The sequence below is a fragment of the Amblyomma maculatum genome, chromosome 1 (assembly GCF_055883805.1).
Source record: "Amblyomma maculatum isolate TAMU_Amacu chromosome 1, ASM5588380v1, whole genome shotgun sequence".
Taxonomy (NCBI): Eukaryota; Metazoa; Arthropoda; class Arachnida; order Ixodida; family Ixodidae; genus Amblyomma; species Amblyomma maculatum.
Genome location: NC_139344.1, coordinates 221067962 through 221079831, shown reverse-complemented (window position 1 = coordinate 221079831; position 11870 = coordinate 221067962). Strand labels below are relative to the sequence as shown.

The following is an 11870-nucleotide window of genomic DNA, read 5'->3' as shown; positions in this document are numbered from 1 at the left end:
GTGATCCTAAATGAGGTACACAGAGAGTAGTTGAGAAATAAGATAAAATGTTACTGTGTTACATCTGAAATTTATGGCGAAGAACGTCTACAGTGCAATTTCGCGATGCTGTACACGGAAGCATTCGGCATGTTAAAGGCAGTTCTGCACATAATCTGGAAACCTTCATACGGCTGAGAAGTGGAGAGGTGGGCTGCAGCTCTCCTTTAGTCTACGACTCGCGAGCTTTCTCTTCGTTGGTATTCCACTTTGTTGAATATGTGCGATAAGACAATGACAACGAGTACGCTGATGACCACGTTCATCGGTTTTCTACTTCATAAGCCTTCGAACTCACTCTGATGTCCTTTGCAGTCGACGTGGCCCTTGAAATGATATTGGGGACAGCGACAGACGTTTTCCCCTCCGAGGTTTCTCCGCGTCAAATGCATGTTCAATCTTAGTAAAAAAAAAAAAAAAAAAAAAAACGGCAACAAAATTACAATTCCCGTGAATTAAGCGGCAACGTCAAGAATATTTATTTGTGGCGACGTGAAAGACCAAACATGACTAGGAAAGTAAAATGGCTTCGGCCTTCGCCAAAAGCGCCCGGGAGTAGTACTCGTTCACAGCTGACGTTCTAGAAAGCTGCTCAGTTGAGAGGTAGTGAGGTTTCTATATATGCGGCGGAGTGAAACAGCGGGTCACTTCGTTCGCCTCCTATAAAACTGACGCTTTCGTGCAACTCCTCATTGTTCGCTGGCTTAAATTACGAGACGCCTGCCGTCGTACCGCGGCGGCCGCATGAGGGGGCCGTTCAGTTCCTGGCGTTCCTTTTCCAACCGGTGCATTTCATGCTCGAAAGGCCACGGGTGAGGCACAATGAACAAGCGTACTCCGTTCAGGTAAATGCTGACCACACCTTTGTAAGCGGTACGCGGAACGCCCGACTTGAAATCACTCATGATGTCCAACACTTTAGCTATTTCGTTAAAGTCATCATTTTCCGTGTACGGTATCCTTGCAGGTGTCTGAGTTATGAGTCCGTCCCTCAGATCCTTAAGGGTGTACAGTCTGCTCTCGCTCACAGTCTGCTGAAAGGCGGAGTCGTAACGACTTCGCAGCAAATAGTTTAAGTCCATGGTGCTGAAGCGCACGAAGACGTCGTTGAGATGGACGTCTTTAAGGTACTTGTCAAAGAACTGCCCATCGCTGACGCCATCACGACCGAAAGTGCGCGTGCGCGGCACTTCAGGCCGGATGCAGGCGCGGCCTTTGCGTTGTTCTGGCTGGCGCATCCAGTCGTCCCAGAAGGCTTTAGGCCAGCGAGGGCCGATCTCTTGCCATAACTCGCGTGTCAAGAGCCATCCTAGCCCAGAGAAAAAGTCTGTGCGGTGCAGCATGTCTGGCAGCAAGGAGATGTGGGTTCGTCTGCCGTTGTCGTTGTAAGCAGACACGCAAAATAAGGAGGGATCCTTTCGCAGAATGGGCAGCAGCGAGACAAAGTATTCGAAAAAGTCGGGCGCAATGTCTAGGTCATCTTCGAGCACAATCACAGCAGAGCGTTCCAAGTGGTCAAAAACTTGTGTGAGCGCCCACTTGTAGTGGCGCGAGATGCGGTAATAGCCTTCGATATTGAACACTGCCCTTACGCCCGTGGTGAGCTCCGTCTGGTCGGGCTGGTGTATCAAGGTGAAGTTGTACTCCCGCTGATAGTCAAGCAGCAGTTGGGTGGTCTCGTTGTGGTAGCCGTCCTGGCTAACGATGACGGAAAACTGGCGCTGCGATGGAAGGTACCGAACCACCTGATCCAGTGTGCGCTTCACTGACACGCGGTTGCAGGCGAGCACCAGGACCGTGATGACCTCTTGTCGATGCCTCGCCTCGTCGATCACCTTCTTCCACCACTTGAGCCGATCAAGTACCTCGTCGTTAGAGTGGAGCTGCGATCGCACGTCTCTGTCCAGCACGGCGGCCTGCGAGCGCATTATGCCGTGCAGGCGGCTCTGGCTGATCTGCACGAATATGAGCCCGGTGACGAACGCCCACAAGAGGGTGCCAGCCAGCAGGAGCACGTGTACTCGGTTCATGGCAGGGCCTAGTAGCGTGCGCATCGGGCGCCCCAGGGCGAAGCGACCTAGCCGGCAGCCGTCCGGTGCGGCTGCCGACCGGGCTCCGACACCTTTCAGGGCGCGCGAGAGAGGCGCGTCTCAGGCACAGCTGTTCGGTCGACGTGCTCGGCGCTGTTTGGTCGCCGCCGTCTGTCCGGCTGCTTCGAAAGATCTGAATGGGTTGCTCGCTCACCCGCCACCGCTCGACGAACAACGTGCACAAGCGCCGGGGAGAGCCTTGTCGTTTTCAGTGCGCCTACAACAGGCAGCTTTCGGCGCTTCCTCTTCTTTCGCGGCCGCCGCGTGCAGCCTTCGCAGCTGCTCCTATAATAATAATACGGTGTGGAACGCTGGGCAATGATGAGCTAGCGCAGCACATCGTTTCGTCTACGAAAAGAAAAAAAAAAAAAAGAAAAACAAACCTTTCGGTTCTCCGTCAATCGTCCTCCCGTTTTTCTCTCTTGGCATGGCACGATTAGAATATAGGATTTAAGAAGCTGTTAATCAAGCATTTCATTGTGATTCTAAAGGCTCTTCAAGAAAGCGTATATGCCGCGATTATCTTGTGTAACGCGCACTCTATATAGTATACGCCATGGGCTAAGTAAATGGCGCCTGTACCAGGGCTTGCTTTGTTTCTTAAAAAGTAGTATAGCGTAGAGCGAAGGAAAGGCTGAGTAACCTCAATAGTTTTGATACCCTGAGCGAAGGGAAAGTGAATTACAGAGAAAAGGGAATTAAAACTTTGTTCGCAGCGTGCACGCCCTGTTGAGCGTTGTGCGTGAGTGCGTAGAAAAACAGGGCGGCCACAACGAGTATGTATACAGTGCCACGCTCAAGCCTCTGTATCTTATACCTGGCGTTTCAAGGAATCGGGCCATTAATTTTTGTAAAATAGGCTTCTTAAGATATGGCATGGCTTTTTCGGCGCAGTTGTATGAAATTATTTTAATTCCATCGGTTTTCTTTTTTCTTTTTTTTTTAAGTATTACTGAGGTGAACGTGATACGTTTAAAGCGTACTGGAGTGAGCTGAAGTTGCTACGCGTACTTCACCTGCTGTAAAATAAACAAGGAGCCGAAGGAATGCCTCAGTCCGCTAGCTGTCATATCGACAACATTTTTAAGGCAAAATACTTATATAACTGCGTTGACGGACAGCAGAAAGCAGAGGAACAATGTTAACTTGTAAGCTGGTAAAATAATTTCTGATAATTAGCTCTTGGCTGCTGCAGTTATGTGGGTAGTCGGACGCAGAGCTGGCGTCGAGACAGTAGGCTGTCCAACATCCCGGTCATCGTGTGTCGACTCTAGCCTCGTTCGCATCGATATTCGATCGATTGAAGGCTCTGCTGGATAAGTCAATGTTCAGAAAAGGAAAATGGCAGGGAGTGGAACCGATGATTTTGACACTGCTATCCTCGCATACGCTTTTTCAGGCCGCGGCGTCAGGTAAATTTCCAATGGGTACGGAGGCAGCCCAGCTTCAGTTTGGAGGTCACAGCTGCCCCTGATATCACGTGTGTCTTCACCAGGAACGGTATTGAATGACTTTCCGAAATGGCTCGATTTTTGGAAATGATGTCCGTGTAACTGTGATGGAGACCCGAAATTTTTTTGCACAAAGTGCTTTGGACAGACGAGGCCCAATTTTACAGGGTTTCGGATGTCAATTTGCACAATGCCCGTTATTAGCGCGACAAGAAACTACTTGGCTACTTCAGCACAAGCACCAAGTAAGATAGTCAGCGAATGTTTGGTGCGACATTTATTACGGCCGTGTTGTAGAGCCTTGCTTCATCGACGGAAAGTACTGGGTTAAAGTACGCAGACTGGGTTGACTGGGTTCTAAAAGATGTCGTCTCTAAATTTGCCTCAGAGCTAAGTTTCAGCATCACGGAGCCCCGTCAATTTTTTTCCTTCGGCCCTCTCATTCATGGGCAGCAGTTTTCTCAACCAATGTATTGGGCGTGGGGAACAACACCCTGGCCTCCTAGGTCGCCCGATTTGTCACCATTCGCTAGGTCGCCCGATTTGCCTTCCTCTGAGGATACGCTAAGAACTAAGTTTTCAAGACGGAGCCAGCGAACCTCGACCTGAAGCTGCATGTCAAGATATCACCTGAAAAGGTTTCCCGAGAAATGTTCATTTTATTTATTTATTTACAATACTGCCAGTCTCTAGTTTGAGACCATAGCAGGTGGGCATTGTATTCATAATATCGAAAAAATGATGATGACAAGAAATAAAGCAGCTCTACAAAGATACAGTATTAGGCAATTCTTAAAGCACAAAAAACTGAAAATGTGTTATCAAATGCGCACAAACAGCTCACAAAATAAAGAACACATACAAGTTCAAAAACGAAACAATGGGATAACAGGCTGTCGAATGCGTTAAACAAGAAAAAGAAAAAAGAAAGCGAAATTTGTAACCGAATAATGTCAGCTCACACCGTGGCCTGTAGTTTGGAACAAAAACTTGAAAATGAGTCAGCGTTAGTAACAGATGAGTGTAGGCAATTCCATTCGCTTGTTGCCAACGGGAAGAAAGAATGTTTAAATGCATCACTGTGACATGAAAATTCGGTTAGCGTGAACGCGTGATGGTTTCTCAACTCTCGCTTATGTGATAATGAAACATACTGTGATAAGTCGATGTTAAAGGCGTTATGTAGTAGCTGATATAAGAATTTTAATCGTGCCAACTTTGCTCTTGCTGATAGCGTTTCGAGCCCGGATATTACAGCTAGTTCGGTTGGTGAATCTGTTCGCTTGTATTTGTTATGAATGAATCGTAGTGCTTTACGCTGTATTCTTTCAAGCCTCGAAATGTTAGTAAGAGACTGGGGAAACCAAACGGTGTTAGCATATTCTAGTACTGGTCTAATAAAAGTCTTATAAGCTAAAAGTTTAGTTTGTGCAGGGGCTAGGCGAATACATCTTCTAAGAAAAAATAACTTGCGCAATGCTGTAGCAGTGATGTTACTAATGTGTTCGTTCCATCTAAGGTCTGAAGTCAGTGTGACACCTAAATATTTGTGTTTGTTAACAAAGGTAAGTGGAATGTCGTTCATTTTATACACGAAATTAGAAGGCTGTTTTTTCCTGGTTACTGCCATTGCTACGGATTTCTTTGTGTTGATTGACATCTGCCAGTTCATTTCTGCTTTGCACTTCTTTAAAGACAGCATTCTTCTGTGCATCGAAATGGACGGCAAGGAGTTGAACACGTCATGTGAAGTCATCTCAACTAAGTACTACTTTCGTGGAGTATTCAAGAGGGGCTGCAACCAAACGAGTAATTAAAATTTATTAACTCGGTTTATTCCTGTTCGTTATGCAACTAGAAAATGCTAAACATCTGTCGTCAAGGGCCAAGAACTACCAGTTCTTAAAACAAGATACGTTTGTGATCCAGAACCCGGCAGCCGCACTGAGCCAGCCGGTACGAAGCAACGTAGTGCTAAATTGCAATGTTTTCAGTTACAACCTCTTCAACGCGGACGATTGCTGTATCTATCGCGAAATCACTAGTGCGGCGGACTGTCAACATTTACAGAACGACCTGGACTCTATTTTATTGTGGTGCCAATCCTGGAAGATGTCTCTTAATTTATCCAAATGCAAAGTATTTAAGTTTACAACTAAAAAACAGCCAATGCTTACCAGTTATGTCATGGATGGAGCCTGCTGGTCGATCGCAAGAGAATACAAATATTTGGGGGTTGTATTCTCTGCCAATTTGTCATGGAATGCACATATACATAATATAACTCTTAAGGCTAGTCGAATGTTAAATTTCCTTAGACGAAACTTTAATCAGGCACCATCTAAGCTAAAAAAATATTATTTCTGTCAAATGCACGTCCCATTCTTGAGTACGCTTGCTGCTTGCAGTACTTGGGATCCGTCCACCCAGTGGAACATTGCAGAACTTGAACGCGTACAGGCACGTGCTGCTCGCTTTGTGTCAGGTAATTATGACTTTTCGAAAAGATCTCGCGATATTTCCAAAAACCTGGGGTGGCCGCTGCTTGAAACCAGAAGAAAATACCTGCGCTTGTCGCTTTTTTTTTTTAATGTCATTTACTCTAGAACAGGCATCGATAAAGTTATGATTCTAAAGGAACCAACCAGATGAACGAGTTCATTCTGGAGATAACCGGACAGGCAGCGTTCCAGGCCAGCGCTTTTTAGCGTTCCCAAAAGCGATGTTGACTATACTTTTTCTTACGCCGAGCGCGACGAAGCAGACGATAACACCGGCCGCGGTCTAAGCCGCAAAGCGCCGAGGTTCCCTAGCTAAGAAATCTAGAGCGGACGCTTTTTTCATTACGACACGTCACCAGCGTACGTTGCGCGTGAGCCATACTACTAGCCATTGTGCCAGAATCTACTGGCGCTCCTCGCGCGCTCAGTTTCGGTTGCGTGCCTGAAAAAAGCATCGGAATTCATCTCACTGCAGGGCTCTAGAAAATGAGCTTTTCTTGTTTCAAAAACTGATGTAGGATCGTCTTGTCCACGGCATCAAACTTCCCATTGGGACTAACCACCGGGCTACGATAATTAAGGAGTTAATTATTAGATTGTTGTTAATTACATAAATAATTAGAGGCATTTTGCAGCATGCTATGTCCGCTGTTACAGAGAGTGTGTTCCAACAAATATTTTTTGAACCTAAAATTTTAAAAATTGCTTAGTCTTCCCCGAAAGACCTATGTCGAGTGGTCGCCTATAGGCCTTTGCATCGGGCGAGGAGGTTGTAGGAACGCCTCCTCTCTGGGCTGTTGTAAACCGGTTCTGCTGCTGCCTCCACCGTGTTGGCATCAGGCGCACACACAACAGCCCAGTGAGCAATATGGGGACGCCTAGGAGGCCCTCGTCATACCCCTCCTCCATACCTCTTTATTCGAGACGCAGTTTCTTTATACCATGATGCCCTAAAGTAGAAAATCGGGTGTTCTGATATGATTTCATATTTTTGGAAGCGCGAATAAAAGGAACACTGTTACGTACGCGAATGCTCGTATTGATATTTGTGTGGCCAGTTCATTTTCACAGCACACGCCGTGCTCCAAAAAACTTTATTGACGGCGTCATAATGACTACTGACACTGTTTTGACCACGCATGCTTAACTCATGTTGTTTGTTTATGGCACGGAAAAAAAATTATTGGAAGAAAGCGCATCGAAAATCAGATAGATTTCTGAACAATGTAAGCGCATGAAAGACTGCGACCTTTACAGTCAGTTTACGTAGCAATTCATAAATACATACACTTTGACCGAGACTGCGCACTTCGCACTCTGATGTATTCGAGAAAACAGATGTTTTACCGCATCGGACACAACCTCAAGCCAAGTGAGCCGATTGGTATCCGCTTTGATTGACGGCGTTCGCCTTAACTTCCAAGTGGAGATGTCACGATGTTCGTACCACGTGCCTTCTGCACTGCCTTCATAAATGTGACTGCCGGTAAATTCTTTTGAGCCACTTAGGTGGCTCGGCGAGGATGGGAAAGGGGATGAGGAGGATGGCGACAGGCCCTGGCAGTGCCTCCTGGATAACAGTGCCTGCAGCGTCGCCTGTCTCCGTAGTATTGAAATTGGCGGTCTGTTTCGCTGAGGGACTGTGTGGTGGCGCTAGCGTTACGCCCTATACCCATACGTGTTACGCGCGCGCGAAACATATGCAGGCGCGCTTTTGCATTCGTAGCCCTCTTTTGATTTTCTGTTGATTTGAAAAGCCTTCAAGACCATTAAATTCGCGGATGTTTCCTGCAAGCGGCTGCTCCGCTGTTGCTGTTGTTGTGGCTGTAGGAAGAAGGAAAAGAAAATGCACGGCTCTGTAGCTGAGTCATGGCTGAGCCACCTCCGCTGCCTCGCGCGGACAGAAGAGAGAAAGTAGAGAAGGGAAGAAAATGCTGGCGCGAGGAGCGTCTGCTAGCATGGCCTCCTGATCTCGGAGGCCATGCTGCTAGAGAATAACTTCGCGACGTGGCCGCGAGGCGGAGCCAGAATTACGCCATCTTTAAAGCCCCTAAGTCCTATTGAGAAAGGGAGGGGTGAGGGTTTGGCGGGAGGCAAAACCCCCAACGCTGCAGGCACGGATAACTGTAAGAGGCATTGCCCTTGGGCCGGTCTAAATGACCGGGCACATTTGGGCCGCGGCGACCTTCAAGGACCACCCAGTCCACGACACGAAGCTGTAGCTACGGTTATGAGCTGTGCAGAGCGGCCTCCCATGGCTCCTGTGATTCTAATTCTATAAAGGGGAAGGGGGGGGGGGGGGGGTGTTAGGGCAACTTTGGTAAGTGTACGTTAAATCAGCTTTGGTACTTGGGCATAATATACAGTTGTAGGGAAAGGTATCGTAGCGGTTTGCAGTCGACGTCATGCCACCTGTTCAGTTTTGATCAGAGAATGGTGAGGAGGGGGTAGATTTTACGGGAGTTTCTATAATGTATGGTAATATGGTGATAAGTGAGGTCTCTGTCCTCGTGTCGCGAGTAATCGCACCAAACATTTTAGCGGCTCCTAAAGTTCATGATCGCGCCTTGTCCTTTGGAGATTCGGAACAAAGCCACACAAGTGCAGTTCGCTTCATGCAATGCATGATCAAGCTAGCATGTGGTGTTTCCTCGACGCACAATTTCCAGATTTTCGGCGAGGGCGCCTTTATCAGGAGGTGGTAAACGCGCCACACACGCATCATGCAGAAGAGGGCGGCCCTTGAATAGAACGCATTCAAGCGGGGACACTCGCGAATACGCAGTGGCATGCGCGTCCTAAGTGGATAACGCGTGTTTTGTATTCTACATCACGACACCATTGCGACCTTGCTTTTACTTAAATGTGTTACGCGAAGCGCATACCGTTCGTTCGGTCGAAAAGCCGTCAGCGTAGTAGTAGCAGTTGCCGACACCGCGTCTTGGAAATGTGCGGAAAAATCCCGATTAGTCGACGGGGTTGTGACAACACTACCTCATGACCTCATGCGGGAATTTTGAACACCCCACATTCAAATAAAGCTATATAACGAATTGGGGAGGGGCCCAAATGAAGCCAACATTGACAAGGAGGTTCCGCAAATTGAGATACTTCAGAAATTAGAAATAATTCAATGAAAAATTTTTCGTCATTGGGGTTCAAACCCAGGTGCTCTGCGTGCCAGACGGGCACGCAACGCATAGCCACCAAGGATCATTGGTACCGAGTGTGTTACAGATGTGCCTAGTGAACGCGTTGTGGTGCGTATGACTTATTAACGTGTACTTGGCTAACAAATGTGACGGCTTACTTAATGACTTCGTGACGGCCAGTTAAATGCCCCGTTCTCTAGAAAAGGTCCCTGCCGTAAGCGAAAAATCATGGGCGTGCACGCGTCATGATAGTTGGCAGGCGCCACGGCCGGGCACTGACTGATTGTCGAGTTGTGTGACGTCACTCGACAACATGACGTGGCCGAGTTGAATTTGGCAGCTTCAATGAGGCCGGAAACGAACCCATCGGGACACTCGGATCGCGAGTCAGACAGCTATACTTCTATAGGTCCCGCAGGCAGGTAAAGGCGACCTGGTTAAAGCGGAGTTTTATATCTATGTCGGATGGCCTCTTGCATAATGTGGTAGATTACGACTGGGTCCTAACGAGTATGCGTGAGGTAACAGAGACACGAGTTATAAGACTATGGATTAAGTGAGTAGCAAAGTGTATGTTTATTGCTTCGAGGCAATAAACATCGCAAAAAAAAAAAAAAATATAGCGCGCAAGGGGAGGGTAGACGGGCCTATAATCGGTATCATGTCATAGCCCTTAAAGACGGAGTTTACGTGTCTTCCCCTCCTCTTCCTCTCCATTTTTTAGTGCGATCAGCATCATTATCAACAGGACGAAGAACAACAAGTTGAGCTTGTATTATGTCGTGATCGAACCGTGGCCAAACCCGTACAGCAAATATGTGTCATTTCCGCAAAGGTAAAAATACCAGTTGATAGCTAATGAGCTTTAATTGCGCCTAATGCTCCTCTACCACCCACCACGAGAGCACAAAGCTATAACGCAACGCATGATATTTTTTTTCTTCTTTTTTTTTTTTTTTTTCACTCGGCAGAGCGGCGAGTAGTTCGGCTTGAAGCCATGACATGCCCTGGCATGCAGACTGATTAAGCTAATAATAATAATTGGTTCCCAGGAAGGGAGAGGCGCACGCAGTATCTGTTACATTTGTTTCTGTCGATACCTGTACCGCGCCGTAAGGGAAGGGAGGAAGGTGGGAGTGAAAGTGGAAAGAAAGAGAAAGAGGAGCCGTAGTGGAGGGCTACGGAGTAATTTAGACCACCTGGGGATCTTTAACGCGCGCTAACATCGCACATCACACGGACGCCACTCCGTTTCGCCTCCATCGAAGCGCAGCCGCCGCGGTCGGGATCGAACCCGGGTACTCCAGCACAGTGGTCGGGCGTCTTACCACTGCACCACAGCGGCGGTACGAATAAGCTATGAAACAGTTTGTTTCTTTTCTTTTTCTACATATTGATTCGCGACGATCTACGGATAGTTTTGTGCACATCGACATAAGCGTGCAAGAAAGGCTATCCCACAAATTCATCTATTTTTTCTATGGCTATCCTCGTTTCCTACCGCACAAATAATCTTGATATATGCTTTTATCGTACATCCACAACTTCGTTTGCGCATATAGAAATATAACGAGCATGCAGTGCGGATTAAAGCGTTGGCGTGACCCGCAGAGTGGCCCATGGACAAACTTCCCTGACCCACGTTGGCAGCTGGCACTGCAGTGACAAAAATGTGGATGTGATAAACTGTCGAGTCCTCACGCTCTGCTGGAGGACGATGGCCAGGTTATGCATAGGTGGAGGTAGTTTACACTTGACAGCGACCGCTACCGGTTGGGTCGCGCACTTTTGTTTACTTCCTTGCATTCGGCTTGGTCATACTTCTCGTGACAGTTGCAAAACATAGGCTAATTTTCTCTGATTCTTCGCTTAGCTCTACGGACGATAGTGTGTTCATCTGTAACTTATTCCGCTTTCTTAATCAACGCCTATAATCCCTAATCTGACAACATTCTGCCGAAACCTTCTGATCTTGAAGGTCTGCGGCTAAAGAAGTTTATTTATTGTCTTGTTTGTTTCTTTTCGAAAGTGCTACTAGCCCTGTTTTGCAGTCGTTGCAGGATCGCGGTACAATATGAATGTTTTATGCGTGTCACAAAAAGCCACCCACAAAATGAAAGTTCACACAAAGGAAATGCCAACACGGGAAAGATTATCGGCGACGTTTGCAAAACAGATTGTGCAATATTACACAAAAGTATGTATCTACAAATTATACAAATAACACATCTTAGCAAGATGTATACATACAATTTGTTCATTCAAACAATTGGGACAAGCTATGAAAAGAAACTGTTCAGAGGTCCAGAATTAAACAAAGTACTCGGGTAATACATTCAGTTCCCTGATGGCCTGCAAGCAAAATAAATAGCAAATGGCGTCAGTATTTAATTTATAGGAAAGTGCTGTGGTTGTTTTCTTGTGGTATCTCCTTTAGTTGAAGGAACTACGTATTTCGTGAAGTACATGTTTTAGTGCAGCGTTTAGGGGAAAATGGACGAACTTGAGACGTGAGTTTCATCATCATCCTCAGCCTGACTATACCCACTTCAGGGTGAAGGCCTCTCCCATATTTCTCCACTTAACCCGATCTCGTGCTAGCTGCATCCACTGGACCCCTGCGAACTTCTTAACCTC

At 47.0% G+C, this 11870-nt stretch overlaps 1 protein-coding gene across 1 annotated transcript; it reads right to left on the bottom strand.

Moving 5' to 3' along the window:
- Window positions 1-532: 532 nt before the first annotated feature.
- LOC146205677 (alpha-1,3-mannosyl-glycoprotein 2-beta-N-acetylglucosaminyltransferase-like) lies at window positions 533-2069 on the bottom strand. Its single transcript, XM_084586945.1, has one exon. It carries the CDS (start codon window positions 2067-2069, stop codon window positions 744-746), a length of 1326 nt encoding a protein of 441 aa, XP_084443071.1. The 3' UTR covers window positions 533-743.
- Window positions 2070-11870: the final 9801 nt, after the last annotated feature.